Here is a 13,632-nt window from a genome sequence, read left to right as displayed (position 1 = left end):
ATAATAATTGTGGTTGACAAGGAATTATTTGACCAATAGTTGCGGATATGGATTGCCGTATTGGGAAACATAGCCGCGTATGATTAGCAAATAAGGTCAAATATGCACGGCTGTAGAGACGTGCCGCCTTATCATCTCATTATGCATTGGTCAAAATTCGCATAAAATGACGGTTTGGCATCAAAATTACTAACCCTATTTAGCCCTTTATTAAAAGTTATTTTTACATTGCCAAGATAGAAATAAGAAGATATTTTAAGAGAATTATAATTTGACATTTATGCTGAATCGTATCCTGTAAGAAAAATTATTAATTTATTCACTCGCACTAAATCTAGTGAATCTTTTAAGTGAGAACACATTTTAAAACGCTTTGCAGTCCGATAAGCATAACGAGATTGACGGCGAATCGGTTTTACGAGCTCCTTAATCGACGCATATAGAGATCAACTCAACCTTTAAGATGTGCTGGAATGATATCTATGACCAATTATTGTTATCAAATTATGCCCTATATAGCCAACCATTTTGGGTGATCTTTCTCAAAACAAAGTTCAGACATCCCAATCTTTGTAAATTCAGTCTAAAATGGCTCTGGAATTAGTGCTTGGCATGAACGGCGGCAATGGAGATTCTAGTTATGCCAACAATTCTTCACCTCAGGTATGTAATAAGCTTGTCTTTTTAATTCTTTCAGCGTTTATCTATAATTTTGCTTCGAATTTCGCTTGAGTTGCAAATCGTCAGTCTCAAAACCATTATGAAGATTGAATGTTATTGAACATATTGCCAGTTTTGATTTAGTTCAGTTCTGTCAATTCTAAAACTAGATTTGTGAAATTGTATGGCGCAGTTAAAGATGATTCAAGCTGTTAAACCAATTCTGGAGCGTGGCATTAATGAGAACATGAGAATGAAGTTTGGTGTAGGTGACATTTTTAGGATGGCTGATTTCGGTTGTGGCACTGGCAAAAATACTCTTCTGGTGGCGGACACCATTGTCAGTGCCATACAACGCTTATTGGCAGATGAGGAGATGCCTGAATTTGAGGTGTATTTCACCGATCTCCCCTCTAATGATTTCAATTCACTGTTTCAAATGTTGCCTCCGCCCACAGATAAGAATTGTGTGGTTACGAGGCCTTACCTTCCAGCGGCTGTTTGTGGATCCCACTTCAGACGTCTCTTCTCACGGAAAAGTCTCCATTTTTGTCACTCTTCTATGAGTCTCCACTGGCTCTCACAGGTGAGAAATATACAATATGACTTCCTCCCTTCATGAATATGGTATTCTTGTCTCATGAATAATAATGTATATAAATGCAGGTTCCAGAGTTTGTTCAACATAGAAGATCTCCTCGTGTTTACGTTTCTGGAGACAGTGAGGAGGGTGTGGCGGATGCGTATGTAGAGCAGTTCGATAGAGACTTCACAGCGTTTTTAAGAGGGCGGGCAGAAGAGATGGTGGAGGGGGCATGCATGTTCATATCTCTTATCGGTCGTAATGAAAACACTCATATAATGGAGGACCAGGGAGTATTGGGACACAACGCGCGCCATTTAGAATATGCATTTGAGGCACTCGTTAAGGAGGTATAGATAGGGGATGATCTCCCAAATTTTATAAATTTTATAATTAAAAGGTTTTTAATGTTAGAAACAACAAGTTTGCTTGGAACAATCTAATGGTTGTTTTTAGTTTGGGTATTCAACAATTAACTAAACTACATCCTTGTATATGTCATAAATTATTTTTTTGTGATGATAACAGGGGATTATTACAGAGGAGAAATCAGAATCATTCAATTTACCTTGGTTCAATCCAAATACAAAAGAGGTGGAGAACATTGTGAAGAGCGAGGGTTCATTTGTAATAGTAAGCATGAAGATTGTGGGAGACATTCATGCACATCCTACTTCAGAGATGAAAAGAGGCGAAGAGAAGATGTTTGGAAGAATTGTAGCAAACCAGTATAGAGCATTATTTGAAAATATTGTGGAAGCTCATCTAGGATGCAAGAGACTGACAGACAAATTCTTCTTCAAGATTGCTGAAAGAGCTTCTATTGAATTTGAAGAGTATCTCTCTAGAAAAATAGAACTGATTGTTGCCTTTTTAAAGAGAAAAGGAGGACCCAATAACAATAGTTAATAAATGAAATCTAACAATATTAATATATTCATTTTACTATGTAGAAAGATAAATTTTACTTAAATATAACTGGTGTTAGCCAATTGGCTAGTTTAGGAAATCTATTGATTCATAAATTGTAAAACTATTGATATTGCTTATACTTTGCACAGCTACATAGAGAGGGGTTGGAGACAATTTTTGAGTAGACTGCCTCTATTTTAAATAAATAAGATATATAAAAAAATTGTGTATTGTCTCAAATAATGTCTTTAAGTGAGTGTATTAAAAAATTATTTCTAAAGATGAGAATTAAACAATTTCACTTTATGATTTTTGTAAAAAAACACATTTCTGAGCAACAAGTTTTGATTCCATTTTGAGTGTTGTAGCTCAACTTCATGTAGTTTCCTTTTTGTGGTTGGTTCCTTCCAGCTATGGTCCCTCCATTGGGTATTGGTAGGGGTTCTTCCCTCCCCTCCCCGCCTTCTCAACCTAAATTCAAATCCCATTCTTGTATCGAGATGTAGCTTGAGGCTTCTAAGGCCCCTTTTTTCTTGAAATTAGTTACCATCACCCCATTGGATAGTACCTTCACCCCAAAATCCCATTACCACTAGGATTATGCTTGATAGTAGGGATTTTAAGCATCTACCTAGGATAAGGTGAATCATTTACAGAAAGGGTTAAAGGAATCCCTTCCTTGCCAAGTAAGTTTTCAACTTTGGCAACAAGCTATTGCTCAATAAAAGGAACTAATATTCTAGTCCCAGATGATGCTATGGATGATATAGTCAATGATATGAAACTAACCCTTATGGGGAGGTTCTTTTACTTCAGACATTCCATCAATCATTTGAGAAAATGAGTTGTGTCTCATTGGGCCCTTAAATAAAGTGTGAAAATTAATGTGTTTATTAATGACATGTTCATTTATTCTTTCTATAACAAAGAAGATCTTACCTATATCCTCATTAATGATTTCTAGTTTCTAGGTTCTAATGTGAGGAATATCTTGGTGGTTTGTAAGTGGAAACCTAGTTTGGACCCTAATTTTGAACTAGAAGCTACGACTCCCACTTAGGTAAGGCTACCAACCCTCCCCCTGGAATTTTGGAACAATGAGGTTTATAGAAACATTGCAAAATCATTTTGTACACTCCTGTTGGTGGACAAAGTTATGAAACTAAATATAAACTCTTTTTTTCTAGAATTTGTGCCAATGTTGTAGTCAACTTGATTATTCCTACCTTTATTATGCTATAATCAAAATACAAATCCTATGTCCAACCAAATCTTATGTCCAACCACTTGAATATGAGAAGGGAGACCTATTTTATCTAGATGGTAAAAGGTATGGTCATCTAAACAATGCCTTCTCCTCGAAGATGAAATGTATTGCTCCCACTATTGTATGTTTAGTGGTGACCTACTCTTCAACTGGCCCCTCCAAACAAGTTGTTACAACTTCATCACCGTTGTCTCTCCTCCATTGTCTTCTCTCAATTCTACACCTTTGACACAGTGAAAGGCAGAAGAATGCCCAAAGGAGATGTCCTAGCCTCTAGCAAATAATCACATAGAGGAAAGAAAATAATGATTCAAGATCTAATACAAAATCACAACTCTTTACTCATAAAATAATTGTTACATGCAATGTGTTAGGCTGTAAGGCCTTCCCAGTTACAACCAAATACAAAGCAATTACAATAAAAGTTCTGTAAGATCTCTCAAGATCCAACCCAAACCTTAGCTAGTCCAAATCCACACTCTGGTAGAAAGCTCCAAAGAAGATCTCAACTTGTGCTCACAAGCCCACCAAGCAATCTCCTTGTTTTCCAAGTTGTAGCTACTATCTCTTCTCAAACTTTATCCAAGATCAAAGTGTAAACTACCTCACATTCAATGCTTTGTCCACACACCCTAAAAATCTTCTCTCACTCAGCTACTCCATCTTCCATGCTCTTCTCCAAGCCGGATGATTAATCACAATCCTGATGTAAACTGTCTCACATTTGACACTCTATCCACAGACTCAGGAAAAAACTCACTCTTCAACTACTCTCCACACTCACTCCTCCTCTGAATCCATGAATAATGACAAGACAAGGCCCTCTACTTCTACCAAACCAAACCACAAGTTGGTCTATCCTATTACAAATTAAAATAAACCCTTGCATGCATAAGCCACAAGTCGACTTAGCAAGTTACATTAAATAAATTCACAACCTATATTTAATCATGCCACCTATTCAATGCCTTTTCCCTCTTTTCTCCATTTTCATTTATTTATTTAATATTTTTCTTCTAATTTTCATCACTTTCTCTCTCCTCCACAATTTATTTTTTAAATTAAATATTTTTTTGCTCTTTTTTTTTTTGTTTAGTAATTTTTCTCTCTCATTATTTTCCAATGCAAGATGCTCCTGCATCAGACTCCCCAAGTAGATAGAAAAGTGTGTCCCACACTTTGATGCCAAAAGAAAGATCTGCAACAATCTTCATTTTCACCAAAGACTTCGACTCCAACATTTATGCAAGAAAACCAACATGCAAATCATCCACATTTGCATCACTCTATCAAATAGTTGAGTCTCAACCATCCAATTAGATTGCTCACTCCTATGACAAAGTGAACATGATGCTTCATCAACACACCCTCATCCACATCAACGACTAGTAAATCCACACCAATAGTAACAAACTCCATATCAACAGCAATATGTAGATCTCCATCAACATATGCCAAACTCTCAACACCAAGCATCTCATTGCTCACAAAAAAATGCTTTGGAACATACAAGACACTACTAACAACAACTAGATCATCCACGACTAAGTGCTCCACAATCTCCATGTCAGACTCAACCAACTGATCATGTAAACCAATATCCATCCCAACATCAACAAGGTTAGAAATATCTTCAACAAAAACCTCCAATTTCTCTATACGTTCTATATTAGGCTCTACAAACTGATCAACAAAGCTAAACTCTTTCACTTCGACCTTGCTATGCCATCTTCTCTCTCAAACAAGTCTTCTCACTAGCCAAACAACTCTCTTCCGGATTGGTAGACTCCAACTCCAATAGCATACAACTTTCTTCTTTGGTTTCTCAAATATTTAAAAAGAAGAATCATCCACAACAACATCCACTTGAGTTATTGTCTAATTGTTCCTCCTCTCCAATATATCATGGATATTCACAATCATCCCAAGGTCCAATCCTCTCGGAGCCATCTTCCAAGATATTCGTAAACCCTCTACAAAAATCACCAATAGATCAATCTTCCCAAAAAAGATCAACCTTCCATCTTCACAACCATAAATCCATCTGCATGTCCTCCCAAGGTCCTATGTAAACTGCCTCAACTTTGGTGATCTCTCTACACACTTAGGAACAACCTTTTCTCTGATACCACTTGACACAATGAAAGGCAGGAGAATGCCCAAAGGAGATGTCCTAGCCTCTAAAAAATAACCACATAGAGGAAACAAAATCATGATGCATGATCTAATATCAAATCACAACTCCTTTTTCATAAAATAATTGTTACATACAGTGTGTCAAGCTATAAGGCTTTCCCAGTTACAGCCAAATACAATGCAATTACAATAACATTTCCACAAGATCCCTCAAGATCCAACCCAAACCCTAGCTAGTCTAAATTTACACTCTTGTAGAAACCTCCAAGGAAGATCTCAACTTGTACTCGCAAGCCCACTAAGCAATCTCCTTTTTTTCCAAGCCACAGCTACTAGCTCTTCTCAAAATTTATCCAAGATCCAAGTGTAAATTGACTTACATTCAATGCTCTATCCACACACCCTAAAATCTTCTCTCACTCAACTACTCCATCTTCCATGCTCTTCTCCAAGCTAGATGATTAATCACAATCTTTTTGTAAATTGCCTCACATTCGGTGCTATGTCCATAGACTCCAGAAAAACTCGCTCTTCAACTACTCTCCACACTCACTCCTCTTTTGAATCCATGAATAATGACAAGGCCCTATACTTATACCAAACCAAGCGACAAGTCGGCCTAGCAAGATACATTAAATAAACCCACACGTTATATTTAATCATGCCACCTATTCAATGCCTTTTCCCTCTTTTCTCCATTTTTATTTATTTATTTAATATTTTTTTCTAATTTTCATCACTTTCTGTCTCCTCCACAATTTGAATTTATTTATTTAATGAAAATATTAATAGATGGATATAGTGTTATCCTTTTCATAAATGACTTTCCTTTTAACGGCTAATTTGATGATGGAAATTTTTAATTTGACTCCCTACTTACTAAATGACTTGGAGGACCTTGTTAATATGATGCTAAATTTTGTGGAGGAGTTAGAGAGGGTTAGTTTAGTTGGGGTTAAGTGGTCTTTAAAAATAAGAATAACAACACTCCATGCAAAGTGCAAGTCCATGACCCAAAGAAAGATTTGGGGTGATTGTTTGCAGTCCAAAAGTATGGGACTTTTCTTTTCTCGATGGTTGCTTTTGAGGGAAGGCTACTGAGGGGTGATGATCTGGAAGCAAGAGAAACAAATATGATTTCAATAAATAAAATGGGAATGACAAGTGTATTCAAAATATTATAGGCCTTCACTATTTCAATTTGAACTATGAAGTGAGAAAAAGCTTTGTTGTGTGCCTTTTATAGTTCATGGGTGGTATGGCTTCAGAGCTAAAAGAAGAAGAAGATGATCTAGTTGTGGATCTTGATAAGGAAGAAGCCATGGAGAATGTTAATGCTAGAATCAAACCACAAAGAATTGAAGAGAAAGTTAAGATTAACTAGTTGGCATGGACATAATTAAAAGAAGGTGGGATTGTTCTTTCTATGGAGAAATTGAAGGCCGTGATGAGAGGGTAAGATGACAATTTGTAGATTCTTGGAAAAAATACTGGGTTAGCATTAATGGGCTCTCCTTTGAAGTTATGGAGAATTTGATCGCTAATTCCATGGGTCTAGCTATAGAAGGAAAAAGCTAGAGGAAGCAACGTAGCGTGATGGATGAGGAAATCCTATAGAAATTTTTTTGATATCACAAAGCTCCTATCTATTTACATGGGAAATTTTCTCCTAAAAATCTTCCTAAACTATGGAACATGGTCTGTTATGTTATCATGAGTTATATAACCATGATAGACAAAGTTAAGATGTGCTACTATTATCACTTCCCTATCCTTAATCACTTTACAAATAGAGAATATATCTCTTTTCCTTACTTGGTACTGCACTCTATGGAGGATTATTTGTGGAGTATCCATAAGATGAGACAGGAAGGAGAAAGCTATACCATTTACCACCAAACCTATTCAAATTATACAAAGGTCTTCACCTAAATATTCTAAGGCCTTCCCCATTAAAAATCACAGAGGTTGCTCAAACATGGGTCATCGAGTTTGACTCAAAAATCACACAGTTAAATCCTGATATTCATATCACAATTGTTTCCCTCTACCAAAACCCAAATTGATAGGGAGCCTTTGATTGATGCCAAAAAGATAAAAATAGAAGAAATTGAGGTCTTGGATGTCAAAAGTACTAGTACTATCTAGGAAGGCGATAGGAGGTTGAGAAAAAGACTAAGAGAAAAGAAAACCTTGGTTACCTTGGTAAGGAAAAACCTGACAACTCTGAGTCAACTGACAATTCAGGAAAGAAAACTGGCCTTAAACCTAAATGGAAAGACACTAAGAGAAATTATGGGGAATAGGAGGAGGAAGAGACTGGTAGTGAAGGGAAGGATGAGGACATTATGGGAGGGGAACAAGGCATCCCTTTACCCTTTTAAGTATTTGATACGTTTAAAATTGAGGCCAACACTCTAGAGTCTAGGAATGAAGGGGTAATGGGAGAATAGGGCATGGTCATGTCTCCTATTAGAATGGGTAATTTGAGTGGGAATAATCAATGGGAGGTTCTTGTGGTAAGTGTTGATCAAAAGGAGGAGAATATTGGTGGGAGTGACATCTAGGAGGCTAGTACCATGGGGAAAACTGACAAATACAAGGAGAGCTTAGATATAGCCAGATTGGAGGATATCATCAATAGTTTGATCAAGAAGAATGAGAACCTAGAGGAAAATTTTGACAAGGTTCCTGACTTTTCTGTCGAGGTTATGCATTTGGTTGCGACTACTCTTCATTTGATGTAGGTGAGCAAGGAGGACACCATCAAGGATAGACATGGAAATGACTCATTTTCTTTATGGCTTTCTGGTAGAGGATTGGTTATGCTTGCTACTGGTGAACCCAAGGAACCAAAGCAAGGAAAGTTAGCTCTTGCCTCTATAAAATTCTTTAGGTTTTTTTTTTTATGGTTGCTAATTTCTATTTAGCATGAGGGGCTTTCTATGTTAAATTTTTTGGACTTGTGTAATGCCCAGTGAGAATTTTTGGGTTAGTATTATGTATAATGATGATAATACCATAGATATTAGTAGAGGAAAATTTTAAAACATCTTACTTTGGGGGTTATTGATATTAAGGGGTTTGGTTAATATGTTGGTAGTGACTTTGGGTTGATTTTTCTCTTTTCTTTTTTGTTCTAGGTCAGCCCCAATTTTGGTTAATTGTTTATATATATATATATATATATATATATATATATATATATATATATATATATATATATATATATATATATATATATATATATATATATATATATATATATATATATATATATATATATAAGAGCTTTGATGAATCTTCTATTTTCATTCATGTTTTAAGAAAATTTAAATAGATTTAATAGTTTTATATAGATTTTCTATACTTCATTAATTTATTGATTTTATCAATCACACATATTTATAATTTAAATAGGTTTTAAATTTTACCTTAAAAATTTAAGATACTTATATATATATTTTTAAACATAAAATAAATAAATTATTTTATTTTATTCTAAAAAAATTCTCTCTCTCACTCTTTGTGTGTTTGTGTGTGGTCATAAAATCATTACTAAAGTATAAAGGTTTTCTTTTATATTTTGTGGAGAGGATAATACTTTTAAATATGATTTATTTATTTTAAAATAATTCATTTATTATAGAAAACTTTGATGATAGTAGTTGAAAGTATATGCACAAGAGACAATGGAATGAGAGTTGATTGGCTCAACATGACATTAAGAAATAATATACATACTAGCACTTATACCAGTGAGAGGTTCAAGGGATAAGTCGATAGAGTATTTTAAGAAAATTATCATTATATGAAATTGCATAGATTAGTAAAGAGTTAAACATATTTTTCTTATGATAAATAGAATTATTTTTCAAGAGAGTATAATGTTTACGGCGGTCCAAAAGTGCTTTACAATAATGGTATTTTAGAAGCAGAACAAAAGTTTACAATATAATTGTAAATTGTCATTAGAAGTATGGATAATGTTTGATAAAAATGCTTAACAACAAAGGTATTTGTGAAGCTAAATAGTAGTTAACAATATAATTATATATTGTCATTTGAAACATGCATAATATTTGATAGAAACATTGTATGTAAATAAATGTAAGTGTACCAAACTTGATGGTACATCCACTCTACATGTATTCCTCTTTAGAGGCCTAAGTTTCAAACTATTTAAAATGTAAATTTTTTTTTTTTTTGTGTATTTATTATTAATATTGATATTTGATCTATGGTAGATGGCTATTTTTAAATCCTCTATCATATCTATAATGGTTACAACTATCTTTTGTTCCCTACAAAATCTAATTAGCTATATAACACATTCTTCTCTTTTCTACATGTCCAGAATGACTAGAACATGTTCTTGTGTACTCTATAGTGTGTAAAAGAGAGAAAAAATTTTCACTAAAATTAATCATATTTGTTTGAGTTTCTATTTTTCTAAAAGCTAACTTGCAGGAGCACATGCCTTCAATACAGTGTTTTTTTTGGATCACAAATATGTATTAAAGAAACAAAATTCTAGAGTATAAGTGGGTAATTCAAATTTTAAAGACAACCTCAATACTTAACTAGATTAAAAGAGGAAAGCAATTTGAAATGGTTGAAAGATGAAAATCATCCCCTAAATTAATATCGTTGTCTCAAAATTGAATTTGTAGGTAGTAGGGAAATAAACTTATGCAAACATATCTAAGAACATACATTTTTTCGTTGATAAAAAAATGCTTCAGAAAATTTTATCGCTTATTAATAGTAAGGACAATACAAGAAATGGTGAGCTTTGAAATTGGACAAAATTATGAAGAGTGAAGGAGAGGCAAGCAAAAGTCTAGTACGTGGATGGAATAAAATATATTCAAGGTTTTCACAACATTGTCTAAATCCAAAAATAATAGCTGTGAATTTAATCAAATACTTTTATTTTCTTTGAGATTGGATCAAAGACTTCGAGAAGTCACAGCTAAGAAATGAACATATAATAGCAAGAACACATGGTCCACAGTAAGGTGATAGACTGTTGGCTGGTTAGAGTAGTAGCAAATAGAGTCGAAAAATAATTACGAAGGAAAATAGTTACACATAAGCATCGTCAAACTATCAGAACTACAACAAAAAAGTCAATTCAAAACTAGATCAATAACTTCCTATTGAAAGAAAAACATTGAAATAAAGTACATAAATACTTGTGATTGTAGATGAGTTAAAAAGGCAATGAAGAGCTTCTGGTCCAATGCTAGGTCTATATGGGGGAGCTAGTTATACTATTGCTCTGGAGAATTTTGTTGTCCACATCACTTAGGCCTTCATACTTGAATGCAAAATACATGACACATGTAACATAAGTAGAGAGTAAACACCACCTCTGGTAGTAGTTATTTTAGTACAAATCTTCTTCAAGCTTCTATCCACATTTTTCTAATTTCATTATGTAATAATTTCCTAAATAAATTTGGCTTCTTTAATGTCATTGAGATTGAGGTTGTATCTATTAAGAAGTAATCCAATTAAAATGATTTATGAAGACTAAAAGAGTTTCAACTGCACATTTTGAAATCACGCTACAAATGCTCCTTAACTAGATTTGGCTTTCTGGTTCCCAGATTGAATCCACAGATGTGACATTATCTTGTATTCACAAAATTCATCGATGGAAATAGAGAAAATTTGAGCGGAATTCATAAACAGATTTGCCAAGGCCAAACAAAATGGTAGAATAGAGAAGATTTTAATGCACGTCATTGGTTTTTAATTTTCCTTTCCTTTTGTCAGAAACTCAAAAGAATTGATGTATAGTATTACTATGATGGGTTCTATTTATACTTTGGAAATGCATGCTTGACTCAGTGATTAAATTTTTTGAAAACCAATATCATTGTTCTCTGGTCAATCTGAAAATGTTGCCAATTCAGCACAATTAATTGTTGATAGCATCGATTCACAGCTGTGACAGTGTTGGATTAAAAATGAGCAGAGTGTTGAAGGAGGTCAAACTTTATACTATGCATGTTATAATTCATACTAGGTGTCCTTTAATTCATGACAGCACTTAAGAAATCTTTGCCACTTCATTAATATTTGCTAGCATGTGGACTCTATGAAAAATTTGTATGAAGGAAATTGTCAACAATGGCTACATCATTTTGTGACTCCATACTCACAAAATTTTTCCTACCATGGGAGTCGGATGCAGGAGCATCATGCATCAGCAAAAAAAAAAAATGTGGAAGATTTGCATGTTGGTTTTCTTGTCCCTATTGAGGTGGAAGCTTGTGGTGAAGATGAAGATGGTTCTATATCTCTCTTTTGACATCAAAGTGTGGGACACACTTTTCTATCTACCAAGGGAGTCTGATGCAGGAGCATCTTGCATGGGAAAATTAAATTATTAGAAAAAAAAAAAAAAGAGAAAACAAAAAAAATTTAAAAAAGAAAAAAAAAAAATTATGGAGGAGAGAGAAAGTGACGAAAATGGAAGGAAAATAATTTAAAAATAGGAAAAAAAAAAAAAAAAGGAGAAAAGAGGAATTTCTATTTTCAAGGTGCATGGGTGGCATAAATAGAAAATAATAAAAATAGTTGTTATTCCATTAATCGAGGTGTGTAAGTGGCATCTTAGAAGTTTGTGGAAAGTTCCTTAAATCATGCATTTAATATTTGTTGGGTGCTTAGTTGTATTTGGGTGGGAATTTAATATTTATTTAAAGGTAGTTGTATTTACCTTTTATCCCACATTGCTTGTGTTTGTAATATTTTGGGTTAGAAGTGCCTATTTAAGCAAGGCTTATAATCGTTTGTAATCAAGTTCAAGAAATGGAAGCTCTTCTAATGGAAGTTGGAGAAATAGAAGCTCTTCAAGTAGAAGCTCTTCGAATGTAATTTCTTGTAGAAGCTCTTAGCGAGCAATCTCTCTTATATTGTAAGAATTTGGAGTTTTTCCATTTGGAGAATATTCTAATGAATTTCAAGTATTAATGGAAGTTTTATGAAGCTTTTTGTCATCTCTCTATCTCCATATTATTGCATTTGTGGTTGTGAGTTGCCACGGGTGGTGTGGCCCGTCATCAAATTGTGGGGAGTTGCATTGTTGTGATTCATTTTGATTCTCGTACATAACTATCTTATTGAATAGTTGTTTATTTCTTTTGGCATATAACAATTCCTTAGCTACAAGATTTCCATAAAGAATGATTTGATCCCAAGTTATTGTTTCCCATCTATTCTTCAGCCTAAATGCAATGACTAAATAGAGTTGGAATATTGAACTTACAATGCAAAGGGCATCATAAACCATGTGCTAAAATCTGGGAATCTGCAACGATCAAATAGATATTTCTATACCGCCACAAGATTTTATTTATTTTCCTATTAGACAACTGATTGTGCATGAGATAGTCAATGCCTTTAATTTGGAGCGCCCTGCATAGGAGAAGCTTATCGGCTTAATCATTGTTTTCTTTTGAAAACTCAAATCTTCCTTTGTAGCATAGATGTCAGATAATCAAAGAAATTTCCTCATAGTGAATAAAGAGTCCTATGTAATGATTGAATCAATCCTTATTTAAGTAATATCTTGCACATATTATAATCCAACTATTGAATGGGGATTCTAAAGATGGAGCATTGATTGCCAAGATATACTGCACAATAGATTCTCCAACGAGGAGAAACCATGTAATTCATGTCCCCATCTACAGCTATTCACCAAGTCCATCATTGTGTTTTGGGGTAGGATCCTTGTTGGAAATTTATGTCAACACCTGCAGGTTGTCCTCGAACCCCACACCCATCTACCCTGTCAGGTCACTGTAGGCATTCATGGACGGCAGGCATTCATTTTGGTAGGTGAGAATTTGAAATTCAAACCTTGAGAGGGAAAATGGAATGTGATAAAAGGAATATCATTCATTCATTCAAGTAAGAAAAGAAAATAAGAAGAGTGCAGATCAAGCAGATCAGATTAGAAGTTGCAAAGAAGAACAGTGGGAGAAGATCAGCAGATCTAGTCGTCAGAGTGCAGAGAAGGAAGTTTGTTTATTCCATGCTTGCAGTTGCATGTCTT

General features: G+C 34.3%; 1 protein-coding gene across 1 annotated transcript; it reads left to right on the top strand.

Moving 5' to 3' along the window:
- The first annotated feature begins 465 nt into the window (after window positions 1-465).
- LOC149558826 (indole-3-acetate O-methyltransferase 1-like) lies at window positions 466-2,252 on the top strand. The gene is made up of 4 exons (XM_089832864.1): window positions 466-663; window positions 854-1,246; window positions 1,327-1,593; window positions 1,772-2,252. Exons 1-4 carry the CDS (start codon window positions 589-591, stop codon window positions 2,150-2,152), a joined length of 1,116 nt encoding a protein of 371 aa, XP_089688990.1. The 5' UTR covers window positions 466-588; the 3' UTR covers window positions 2,153-2,252.
- Window positions 2,253-13,632: the final 11,380 nt, after the last annotated feature.

This window comes from Cupressus sempervirens, chromosome 5, assembly GCF_028749045.1.
Source record: "Cupressus sempervirens isolate cs-2001-9-10 chromosome 5, ASM2874904v1, whole genome shotgun sequence".
Lineage (NCBI taxonomy): Eukaryota > Viridiplantae > Streptophyta > Pinopsida > Cupressales > Cupressaceae > Cupressus > Cupressus sempervirens.
The sequence above is the reverse complement of the archived record's forward strand: the minus strand, read 5'-3'. Positions and strand labels throughout refer to the sequence as shown.

What these genes read in the sequence shown, in the direction of transcription:
- LOC149558826 (XM_089832864.1), top strand. Translation starts at nt 589, where the DNA reads ATGGCTCTGGAATTAGTGCTTGGCATGAACGGCGGCAATGGAGATTCT. An exon ending in GTCTCCACTGGCTCTCACAG is followed by an intron (nt 1,247 to 1,326) that starts GTGAGAAATATA and finishes ATATAAATGCAG; the next exon opens with GTTCCAGAGTTTGTTCAACA. An exon ending in TTGAGGCACTCGTTAAGGAG is followed by an intron (nt 1,594 to 1,771) that starts GTATAGATAGGG and finishes TGATGATAACAG; the next exon opens with GGGATTATTACAGAGGAGAA.